The sequence below is a fragment of the Microtus oregoni genome, unplaced genomic scaffold (assembly GCF_018167655.1).
Source record: "Microtus oregoni isolate MIOR12 unplaced genomic scaffold, Mior012 000046F_ref0000063, whole genome shotgun sequence".
Taxonomy (NCBI): Eukaryota; Metazoa; Chordata; class Mammalia; order Rodentia; family Cricetidae; genus Microtus; species Microtus oregoni.
In genome coordinates this window covers 9,778,139-9,790,085 of record NW_024543220.1, presented here as the reverse complement: position 1 = coordinate 9,790,085, position 11,947 = coordinate 9,778,139, and the positions used below count along the sequence as shown (strand labels likewise).

At 46.6% G+C, this 11,947-nt stretch overlaps 1 protein-coding gene across 3 annotated transcripts; it reads right to left on the bottom strand.

The window, feature by feature from the left end:
- Positions 1 to 3,732: 3,732 nt before the first annotated feature.
- LOC121435381 (H-2 class I histocompatibility antigen, L-D alpha chain-like) lies at positions 3,733 to 11,789 on the bottom strand. 3 transcript variants are annotated; one of them, XM_041634667.1, is made up of 7 exons: positions 11,712 to 11,789; positions 11,237 to 11,506; positions 10,776 to 11,051; positions 8,869 to 9,144; positions 8,645 to 8,758; positions 8,432 to 8,464; positions 3,733 to 8,096 (listed from the first exon to the last, which is right to left on the bottom strand). In XM_041634667.1, exons 1-7 carry the CDS (start codon positions 11,782 to 11,784, stop codon positions 8,092 to 8,094), a joined length of 1,047 nt encoding a protein of 348 aa, XP_041490601.1. In that variant the 5' UTR covers positions 11,785 to 11,789; the 3' UTR covers positions 3,733 to 8,091. The 3 variants fall into 3 exon arrangements, with proteins under 3 accessions (XP_041490601.1, XP_041490602.1, XP_041490603.1); XM_041634668.1 differs by lacking the exon at positions 8,432 to 8,464; XM_041634669.1 differs by lacking the exons at positions 3,733 to 8,096; positions 8,432 to 8,464; positions 8,645 to 8,758; positions 8,869 to 9,144 and adding an exon at positions 9,211 to 10,130.
- Between the last annotated feature and the right edge of the window lie 158 nt (positions 11,790 to 11,947).

Here is an 11,947-nt window from a genome sequence, read left to right as displayed (position 1 = left end):
CAAATGAACAGCATTTGTTACTTTTATAGGTTAGTTTATATTAAACAGCCTCAGTTCTTAATTAAATATCATCTGTACTAATTAAAAGATCTCTCTTGTACAAGTCAAATTTTTATCAATTTTGATGGTATCCATAGCTTTTCTTCTCCTGTGAAAACAAAAGCAAAATCCCTTGCCCAATGTAACACATGTCCTGGTTTCCATTCTGAGGTCAGTGCATCTTCAATGTATATTGTAGTGGGAGGCTGCTTGTTGGTTTCCAGCTGCCTGGCTAGCTTAGACCAAAAATAATCACACAGAAACTGTATTATTTAAATCACCGCTTGCCCCATTAGCTCTAGCTTCTTATTGGCTAACTCTTAGATATTAATTGAACCAATTTCTACTAATTTGTATATCACCACAAGGTTGTGGCCTACCAGCAAAGTTTTAGCACATCTATCTTGATGACGGCCCCATGGTGTCTCTCTGACTCTGCCCTTCTTTCTCCCAGCATACAGCCTAGCTTTCCCCGCCTAGTCCTGCTCTTCCCTGCCATAGGCTCAAAGCAGTTCTTTATTCATTAACCAATGAAAGCAACACACAGACATAGGACATCCAACACCAGTGTATCAACTGATTTAATTCCATAGTCATTTTTTTTTACTATCTAATGTCTCTCCACCACTGTTTTTCCCTTCTCATTATCATTTAGAAAATTCAAAGTTAATAAAGCATTATGCAATCTATTCTTGTGGGCATTTATCATCCATTTCTGTTTATTTAACATAACCTTTAGGGTTTGATTTGATCTTTCTACAACTGCCTGGCCTGTAGGATTATGTGGGTATACCTAAAATATGCTTTATAGTATAATAAGCAAAAATCTGTTTCATTGTCTTAGAGACATGTGCTGGAGCATTGTCTGTCTTCATTTGTACAGGTATACCCATAACTTCTAGTAAGTGTGTGATTACTGAAGCAATTTTCAGCACCTGTGTATACCAGACCTTCAATGACAATGTTATTTATTTGTATTTTTATTTTAGTCTTTGTTCATTTATAGAAGTTAGCCAAAATACTCACTTTATGGTTTATCCTGATTTTTTGCACTCTCTTCTGTACTTGTTCTCTCATACAGAGCAGAATGATTCTTTACAATGAGAATTAGGTTCTTTAATTTCTCTGTGATGCCAGGATGTGAGAGAACCAGATTTGGTATAGGGCCCTGTGAGAGGCCCCTCACGGAGGTTCCCTGTGGCAAGGGATTACCTTCAATATCCTTTGTTGACCTACATTCGTTAATCCAATGCCTGCCTTTGCCACACCTTCCATGTAATCCAGAAGGGAGGGGTATTCTGATCAGATTATCATCCGAAAAAAGCCCTCATTGTTTCTAGTAATGCCCTATTTACAATCTGTTTTAAGGTGATCTCATTTGCAATAATTATAACACTTTAGATTTCATTTTTTCCTCAAATCTCTGGGAATCACCTATCCTGTCCAATTATCATCATGGTCATAAGGTTCACTATTAATTGTCTCCCCAACCAATTCCTCCAAATGGCTGAGCTTGCCTTTAGCAACCTTATTATCCTTTTGCATTGAGAATCAGAATTTTCAAAAGCCAGAGATGCAATTATTATACATTTATCTTCTGAATTTGGTAAAGTCAATCTTTGTAAGAAATCTATAAAGGCTTCCTCTGTGCCCTGTATAACTTTAATAAGTTAGTCACTTTTTCCTATTTCTCCAGTTCTCTCTCAAGCATTCAAACTGCCGTGTGGCATAAATTGAAGGCATGATCCTCATATAAAGCTTGCCTTTATATAGTAGCATAATCTCCTTCTCTAAGAAGTTGATCTTGGGAGATTTTCCTACTTCTAGTTTTACAACATTGTTCAACAATCTTAGCCTTTTCTCTGAACCAGGTACTCTACTGTAATCATTGTTCAGGCTCTAGAGCACCTTTAACCAACTCTATCCAGTCTTTAGGGATAACTCTATTACAAACTGACCATGAGTTTTAAGATTTGCTTCACAAAATGTGAATGCATGCCATATGAGACTATTGCTTCCTTGAATCTCCTTAAATCTAGCATTTACACAGGAGTCCAGCTGTGGTAACCAAGTCTCTTCCATTTGCCAATTCCTGCAAGGTTACTAGATATATTAAGGTTGGTTGTTTGAAAATCGTAGGCTGTTCCTCTCTAATCTTATAATGCGATGGTGAAATTGGCTCTCCATTAAATTTTAGTGTCAGATTTGAATATGTCTGTGATCTGTTTTATTATGTTTTTCTAAAATTTGTATCTTAGCACTTAGATTAACTATATTTTTAGTGATAAAACAAAATGATAGTTCTGATAATGTTTACAATTGACATCACATAAATTCATCTAAGTTAATTATTCTCTTATTTAATCCTTTCACTTTCAAATTGTCTAGCAGATTACCATACAGAGACCCAAGTCCCTCTATTGCAATGGTTTCTCCCAATTTTTTGTTCCCTTTTTATTTTTGGTTTTTCGAGACAGGGTTTCTCTGGTTTTGGAGCCTGTCCTGGAACTAGTTCTTGTAGACCAGGCTGGTCTCGAACTCACAGAGATCCCCTGCCTCTGTCTCCTGAGTGCTGGAATTAAAGGTGTGCACTACCACTACTTGGCTTCATTTTCTAAGGTGGGGAAAAAAAAACTTGCTCTTTTAACTCGTCTCTCCTTTAAGAATTTCCAACTGTCTTACCAAATCTGCTGACAATGTTGATGAAGATGTGAGGCTTTTGCTGCTGTACAGAACAGTAAAAACCTGACTGTATTTCAAGGCAACTACGTAGTTTGGCAGCAACTCAAGAAGGGGATTCATGGAGAGCCTGCCATTAGAGCAGAAAGTAAATCCTAGCCAGTAGGGCACCAACTCTGTTCACAAATATTTCTTGACTATGCCTGTGACTGTAAATTCATGGACAAATGACTTTTTATGAATTTGTACCCCAAACATTGGGCACCAGATGTAGCACCAATATTAAAAACTCAGAGGTAGGGCTGAGAGATGGCTCAGAGGTTAAGAGCACTGCCTGTTCTTCCAAAGGTCCTGAGTTCAATTCCCAACAATCACATGGTGGCTAACAACCATCTGTAATGAGATCTGGTGCCCTCTTCTGGCCTGCAGGCATACACGCAGACAGAATATTGTATACTTAATAAATAAATAAATATATATTAAAAAAATAAAAAAAATAAAAACTCAGAGGTAGATATTGGGATTCAAGCTGAAGATCTGAATAGTAAAACAGCCAAGCCACTAGAGAGAGTTTACCTCCACCAAAGCTCAGACTAAGGAACCATCCTGCAATGCTCTCCACCAACCTCAGTATCCACGCTCCAGTCAGGTTCTGTCTCTTCCCCTTTATATTCCTCTCTCTGCTGAGCCATATCACTCCTGTCTCCACCACCCTAGGGCGGGAATTAAAGGCAGGAGCCACCACCACCTGGATCTGTTTCTGAATCAATCTCGTGTAGCCCAGGGTGGCCATGAACTCACAGAGATCTGTCTGCCCCGTGTCTGAAGTCCTGAGATTAAAGGTGTGTGCCATCACTGCCTAGCCTTTAGTGGCTTAGCTTTGCCCTTTCATCTTCAAGCAAGCTTTATTTATTAAAACACAAACACTATGCCACTATACAAGCTTCTATTATTTCATTTTTTATTTTAAAATGTATTAAAAGAAGAACCACACCCAGGTCCAAGACATTAAGTTCTCTGAACCACTGAACCAACTCTCCAGTTCCTACATATTAATTTTTAAATAATTATCTTATTGTGTGTTGCCAGAAGAAGCATTTTGTCTGAGAAATAACAATTCTTAAAATCAAATCATAGCATGAGGAGTAGGTTTTCTTACACACATGTTTTCCCACATCTTTTTCTTGTCCATTTTGTTAGAGGATAACTGGATTTTTCTGCCTCCTCCTTCATGTAACCATAATTTTGGTATATCAGGAGAAATATCCAACCTCATAGTCACACACAGAAGCCGTTATGTTTAACATTTTCAGATTGTTGTGAATACTCAGATTTGCTATGACAATAAAATAATATTTATAAGCTTCTATAAATATTTATTTATTTTATTTATGCATGTGAGGTTTTTTTTTTTTTTGGTCTGTGGTGATGAGCACTGAATGGCTCAATTGCTGACTGCTACTGCCAGCTCCCCTTGTGTACATTTGCCAGATTTGGAACAGCTTCTGCCCCAAGGGAGTTCTATTAACCTGGCAGAGCACTGATGTGAGCACAGTTTGAATTTGAAAGTGTGTAAAGGAAAAGAATAAAAGCCCAGCAGAATTGTTGGCTCTTGTTTCCAGGGATGCATGCAGTCTCTCAGAAGTCTCCTAATCGACTGCCTGATAAGTTTTATAAAAATTTGTTCTTTATTTCTATGTATTTGGTGTTTTGCCTGCTTGCACATCTGTGCATCCAAGGAGTTCAGGTCCCCTGACCCAGAGTTACAGACGGCTGTTAGCCTACTGTGGATGCTGGGAATCAAACTCAGGTCCTCTGAAGGGAAGCCAAGTGCTCTCCGCCCCTGGACCCTCTCTCTTTCCAGTCCCAGGCAACTACACTCACACTGTATGTGGTAATGAGCTTTACATCAGCTTGACACATGAACTCCAGTCATCGGAAAGGAGGGAATCTCAGCTGAGAAAACGCCTCCATGAGATCCACCTGTAGGGCATTTACTCCATTAGCAATCACGGGGAGGACTTGGCCCATTGTGGATGATTCTGTCCCTGGGCTGGTGATCCTCAGTTTTATGAGAAAGTAGACTAAGCAAGATATGAGGACCAGATGGAGTAAGCAGCATCCTCCATGACCTCTGCATCAGCTCCTGCCTCCAGGTCCCTGCCCTGTGTGAGTTCCTATCCTGACTTCCTCCCCATCTGGCTTTGTGGTCCTGGTGTTTTGTTGCAACAATAGAAACCCTGACTGAGACCTGAGCCAACTCAAGTAGCCATCAGATGCTATTCTGCTTTACTTTCTTTGCTACGGCAAACACTGTGACCAAAAGCATCGTGGAGTGGAAAGGGTTTATTTGACTTTTAGGTTACAGCCCGGCCTTGGAGCTGAAGGCAGAAACTGAAGCCGAGACCATGAGACATGCTCACGGGCTGGGTCTCACTGGCTTCCTCTGCAAGCTTCTTTCTGTCCACCCCAGGTGCCCCTGCCTAAGGGTGCGGCGTCCACAGTGAGCTGGGCCATCTGACATCAATCTGTGCGGCACCCACTGCTCTGGTCCTAGAACCCTGGCTGGGGCAGTGAGGGAATGAAGAAAGGACAGACACACACGCGATGAAGCTGGGATATGGGGGTTTCTCTAATGCTACTGACACCTCCACAACCTGGAACCCCAACGTTTATAGGTACAGTGGAGGACAGGGTTGGCTAGTCTGGGTACGAGGTCTCTACAGGTGAGCAGGAAGCCACAGTTGGTAATCTTAGCACACGTTCACCCATAGTTCATAGACTCTCATGCTTGGCTCCCAAGAAGAGCATTGCCATCTCTGGAGCCAGGCCTGTGCTGGTAATGGTCTTGACTATGTCCCATGGGCCATTTGATCATGGAATCCTCAGAAGGCCATGGCCGTGTCGAACACACATTCACTCACTCAGGACTTCCTCTGCTCCCTACAAACCAGCAATCAAGAAAATGCCCACAAACACACCCTCGGGCCAATCTGATGGAGGCAATTCCTCAGATGAGGCTCACTCTGCCCAGGTTAGACACCACAGGACGCAAAGCTCCATGTGTAGTTGGATATGTGCTGTCAGCAATAATACCCAGGGCAGACACTGTCTGGATTATTTTTAGAGACTTTTAATTTCATTGTATGTGTTTGAGTATTTTGTATGTAGTTGTGCACATGTGCAGTACCCTTGGAGCCCAGAAGAGGGCGAGAGATCCCTGAAACTGCAGTCACAGATGGCTGTCAGCCGCCGTGTAGGTGCTGAGAACCCATCCCATGTCCTCTGTAACAGCAACTGGTCAATGAGTGAATGTGTATTTGACACGGCCATGGCCTTCTGAGGACTCCAAGAACAGATGACCCATGGGACATTGTCAAGGCCATTACCAACACAGACCTGGCTGCAGAGATGGCAAAGTTTTCCTTGGGCGTCCAAGTCTTAGCGTCCACAACTTTTGATCAACGTGTGCAAAGATTACCACATCTTTGAACCACATCTCCAGCCCCACCATCTGCTTCTGTTTGAGGTAGATCAGGGGCTCATTACCTCCCACTGCAGCCTCTACCTGCAAGACCCTTTTCTAGAGGAGGGTGGAAGAGGGCGGCGGCTATGTTGGTGTTCTGGAAGAGCTAAGGGGTCGCGTTGGACAGGATTTGAATCTTCAGAACTCTGGTGAGACATCCACCTCTCACCCCTTAGCGTGTTTACGGGGACTTTACTGGGCAACTAGACCCACAGTGGTGTGTCCTAGTCAGGGTTTTTATCGTTGTGATGAAACACCATGACCAAAGACACTTGGGGAGGAAAAGGTTTGTTCATCATTGGAGGAAGTCAGAACAGGAAGTCACACGAGGCAGGAACCTGGGGGCAGGAGCTGATGCAGAGGCCATGGAGGGTGCTGCTTTCTGGCTTGCTCATCCTGGTTTGTTCAGCCTGGTTTTATTTTCCACCCTCTGGTTGTCCTGAAATTCACTCTATAGTCCAGGCTGGCCTTGAACTGAGATCCACTGGCCTCTGCCTCACAAGTGCTGGGATTAAAGGGGTGTGCCACTATGCCCAGCTCTCAGCCCAGGACCATCGGCCCAGGGATGGCACCACCCACAGTGGACTCTGTCCACTCTCATCAGCCACTAAATAAGAAAATGCCAGTCAGGCAGCAGTGGTGCTTGACATTAATCCCAGCTCCTGGAAAGCAGAGGCAGGTGAATTTCTCAGTATGAAGTCAGCCTCACTACAAAGTGAATTCCAAGATAGCCAGGGCTACATAGAAAACCTGTCTCAAAAAACAAAAAACAAAACAACAACAACAAAAAAAAGAAGTAGGGAGGGAGAGAGGGAGCGAGAGAGAAGGAGAGAGAGAGAGAGAGAGAGAGAGAGAGAGAGAGAGAGAAGAGAGATGCCCTACAGGCTTTCCTACAGCCTGATCCTATGGAGGCATTTTCTTAATTAACGCTTCTCCTCTCAGATGACTGTGGCTGTATCAAGTTTACGTAAAACCATCCAGGACACATGGGAGAAGGCCAAAAGGGTGCTCTAATGGTAACTGAGTGGGGAAACCTAGCAAGGCTTTCTACCTCTATTCTTTACCTTACCCCTATATACCCAAGAAAAAAATCTTTCAGGCAATATAAAAATTACAATGTTCTCACATCAAAACATCTGATCTAACCTGAAGCTATAATAAGGCTTTGTTTCAGCGATGATGCACTCTGACACCTGTGAATACATCTCCCAACATTAAGATTAAAATAGTTAAACTAGCTGGGCTACTGGGACTCAGTGGAGATTCTTAATCATTAACCTCAGCCACAGTCTATGGCTGATCAATAGGAACCTGTGTGTTCCAGCTGTGAGACACTTCCTTGTTTATATTTTATCATCAAACATTATTATCAGTCAGACAGCACAGCTTAGGAAGAAATCATCTTCATGATAGTCCACAGGTAACCCTGCCTGGTAGAGCAGGTTGTTCCCACACCACACTACAGGCAGTGCGGATCTCTCCACACCAATTCACACCATGCCACACACCAGAGAAAGATGGCGGCCGCAAACCTGCGAAGGCACAGCAGAACCGAAAGACATTCTGGAGTCTGTGGTCCTGGGCACTTGCTTATCCAGAGAATCAGCATCAGAGAGTTTGCTCCTGGTGGGCAGACATCCTTAACTTCAATTGCCACAGACTGCTCCTCAGCAGGGCCACCATCACTAGTGTGCAGGGGTGAGGTGTGCTCCTCAGTTCTTCTCAATGAGGCCATAGATTCCAGGAAACATTAGACACTGTTCCCTGAAGAGAGCTGGGGGGCTCTGGATGTCACAGGAGGGGCCTGGATACATCATCTGTCACTCTGTCAGGGCAGGCAACTGTCTTCACGCTACAGAACAAGAGACATGAATAACCATTGTGAAGACAGCATCTCAACAATCCACCGCTCACTCAAAGGTGATTTGAGGGTCCCTAAAACCCAATCATGTCCACTTTGCCCCTCTCCAAGACAGGTCCAAATATGTCACTTTACAATCCAGGAGACACATATCAGATACTATGTAAGCACTATCCGTGCTTAGAGTAAAAATAAATACATTCATAACAAGGTACAACCAAGGTTCCCAGAATATTGCACTGGAGGAGATATGGATTGCCAGAACTCCCACTACCTCCAGCTACACCCCAGGGGCCTAAAGGACAATCCTGCTCCCCCACACTTACCTGGAGCCAGAGCATATTCCCCTCCATTGCTACCTGTGAGAAGAAAAGCTGTGAGAGACCAGGGAAGACCCTGACCCTAGGAAGTTTCCAGAACTGACAGCAGACCCAGGTCAGAGACAGTAGCAATGAGGGTGTGGATGTGTTTCCCATTAATGAGGCAGAGCACACTTCTAAAAGGGGCTGAGAGAGAACTCAGACCCTGCCCTTTCCTACCTGTGTTTCTCCTCCTCTTCCTCACAACAGCCACCACAGCTCCAATGATCACAGCTCCAAGGAGAACCAGACCAGCAATGACTGCCATGATGGGGACCATGGACTGAGGAGGCTCTGGGGAAGGAAGGACAGAGAGGGAAGGTGAGGGTCATGAACCCAGCTCTCAGCCCTGACCCTGCTCAGGGTCTACAGAAGGCTCCAGCTGCACACACACCCCTCCTTACCCCATCTAAGAGTGAGGGGTTCAGGCAGCCCCTCATGGTACACATGGCATGTGTATTTGTGCTCCTCTCCAGAAGGCACCACCAGAGATGCCCACTTCTGGAAGGTTCCATCCCCAGAAGGTCTGGTCTCCACCAGCTCCATGTCCTGAGTCTGTTCCTCCTCCTCCCTCTGCCAGCTCAGGGTGATGTCAGCAGGATAGAAGCCCATGGCCCAGCACCTCAGGGTGACATCACCTTTAGGTCCAGGATGATGGGTCACATGTGCCTTTGGGGGATCTGTGTGGAAGATTTAAAAAATCCTATAATTAATAAGATAAACTGAAACCTGTAAGACAACAAAGTTTAATCAATGATGACACTGAACTGTGCCTGTTTGAACACTTCTGTCATCACACAGTGACCTGCAGGTAGAGCTGGTCACACTCAACACAGAACTGCACATTTCCCTGCGAGGACCCAGAAACTAGGCGGGGGAATCCCCATGAGCCAGCAGGTCAACGTGGTCTTCCTATGTGATGTTCTGTAGTGTAAGTTAGGTGATAAAAGAATGAAGGAATAATAAATGATTTATTTATGTGATTAAATCCATATCAAAATAAGAAATTAGGAGCATGGCTACATGAAAGATGCCTCCAACTCATGCAGCCCCAGTGAGTCACAACCACTGAGGCCACATTGCTGCCTAGTGTATCTGTTCCTCCAAGTTATGAACCATCACCAAGTGAGTGGCAGAAATATGGTGGACTAATGACATGCAGCCAAAGAAACTGACTCCCCAAGCCACGCCTCTGGGGGCGACAAGATATCAGGTATTGTCGCCTAGGATCCCTGAAGTGTGCTGTGGAGTCCAGTGCAGGACTCACTGGGACACAACTGTGCTCACAGGGTGTGTGGATCTTCCCTGTCACTCAGGTCCCTGAGTTGCAGAAGACCCTGTCTCTGAGGAAGTTCAGTTCCTAAGTCACTAGGGCAACACTGTATCTTGCTCTTGCAGAGTGAGAGGGGTCTATGTGTGGTTAATTCTGGCAGAAAATAGTCTAAGCTCCCAGGAATCTTTCTAGTTTAAAGGGAACAGTGAATTATTCCACAGCTATGGAGAAACACCTTGTCTCAACAAAACAAAACAAAAACCCAACAACAACAACAACAACAACAAAAAAAAAACCCACTGACTTAACTTGTCTAATTATCCAGAGTGTCAGTCCCCATGACACCTGTGGAGACTGTAACACATAATAACACAGGGGACAGAGAAACAAGACCTTAAAGTGAAGAAGAAAAACTGATTAAAATCAAAACGACAACTTCAAAAAAAAAGAAAATTCAATTAAAGGAAAAAAGTAGGAGAAAAAGAAAAACCTCCACAGTTTAGTACTTTCCCAGGCACCCCATAAGTGATCATTCTAGGAGGAGATACATTTGGGGGTGTGGGAGGGATACAAAGCTCACACAGGAATTAGAGAGAATGTATTTTTTGGAATGTTCTTGAAACTGGATGAGGCAACCAAGGAAAGGAAAGTCCATGTCTTCCATCAGGAAAAGGACACTCCGGTCCTGGTGTGTAAGGGCTGACACACTCAGATGACAGGACTCAGTGTCCACACACACTGGGTGTGGGCAGAGAACCCGGCCTGGGAGAAGCCATGGCTGACAGGGGCTGCAGACTGAAGGAGCCACTGTTGGTGATGTCGAGATCCTCTCTCCTCCCTCCTGAGACAGATGTGGAAATGTCCAGGGAGAAGGCTGAGCCCTGGGAGGTCAGTGCAGTCCCTGCCATGCTGGATCAGGAGACCCAGGGACCCTGTTTGCTCTCAGAGTCAAGGGCATGACCCCAGTGAGGGTTTCCTCTTCCTCAGGACTGAGCCCAGCCCGAGGGCAGAGGGAGGAGTTGCCCGTGGCCCCCGCACCTGTGCGTAGCAGCGCATCCTTCCCGTTCAGGAGGTATCTGCGCAGAGAATGCACACAGGTGCCCTCCAGTTCAGCCTTCAGTCTCTCTGCAGCACCAGCCTGCTCCCACTTGCGCCGGGTGATCTGCGCCGCCGTGTCCGCTGCTGTCCATGTCTTCAGGTCCTCGTTCAGGGTCAGGTAATCGCTGCCATCGTAGGCTTGCTGACTGTACCCGCGGAGGAAGCGCCCGTCCGACCCCACCTCACAGCCATACATCATCTGGATGGTGTGAGAGCCTACGGGGACCCTGCGGTCAGCCCAACCATACTTCCCCGCCCACCCGCGGACTCTAAACTGAAAGGGAAACCCGGTCAGGTCCCTGCTCCCCTCCCAAACCTCAGTCCTGGGAACCTGGGCTACTCCAGCCCGGCCCATACTTAGGGACGTGGAGGGGTCGTGACCTCCAACCATAGTCACTCACCGCCCTCGCTCTGGTTGTAGTAGCCGAGCGCGGTCCTCAGGTTCCTTCGGTAAATCTGTTCAATGTTCTTGGCGTTCCGTGTGTTCCTCTCCCAATACCCAGGCCCTTCCTGCTCCACCCACAGCGCCCGCGGCTCGTATCTCGGTGTCTCCGAAGCGCTATCGTAGAGCACGAACTGCGTGTCGTCCACGTAGCCGACAGAGATAAACCGGGGCTCCCCGAAGCCGGGCTGGGACACGATGGTGTAGAAATATCGCATGGAGTGCGAGCCTGGGGGCGGCGCGCGGTGAGACCCCGACTCTGCTCCCGGGACCCCGGGCAGGAGCGCGGGCCAGGAGGGGAGCAGAGCGTGGGACTCGTAACGCGGGTGGAGAAGGGGCGGGAGGGTCCAGCTGGGCCACGCTGGGACGCGGCTTCCCCGGTGCCGCCCCCGCCCTCCCCGCGGAGCCCGTTTCCCTCCCGACCCCGCACTCACCCGCGCGGGTCAGGGTCGGGGCCAGGGCGGCCGCCAGCAGCAGGAGCAGCGTGCGCCGGGCCATCGCCCTCATCTCAGATCTGGGGCGACTGTGAGTTCCGCGGTCTGCGTGGACTTTATAACCGGTGACCGCGGCGACGCTGGTTGGTTCCCCGGGATCTCGTCACCCAATGGGGGTGAGACCCGCCAAGTTGTCATCAGTGTCCGGGCAGAAGGACCTGACCCGGGTTAGGAGC

Coding starts and splice junctions, on each gene's coding strand:
- LOC121435381 (XM_041634667.1), bottom strand. CDS start 11,784: ATGAGGGCGATGGCCCGGCGCACGCTGCTCCTGCTGCTGGCGGCCGCC. Junction 11,507..11,711: donor CCCGACCCTGACCCGCGCGG/GTGAGTGCGGGG, acceptor CGCCGCCCCCAG/GCTCGCACTCCATGCGATAT. Junction 9,145..10,775: donor GGATGCGCTGCTACGCACAG/GTGCGGGGGCCA, acceptor TCTTCCACACAG/ATCCCCCAAAGGCACATGTG.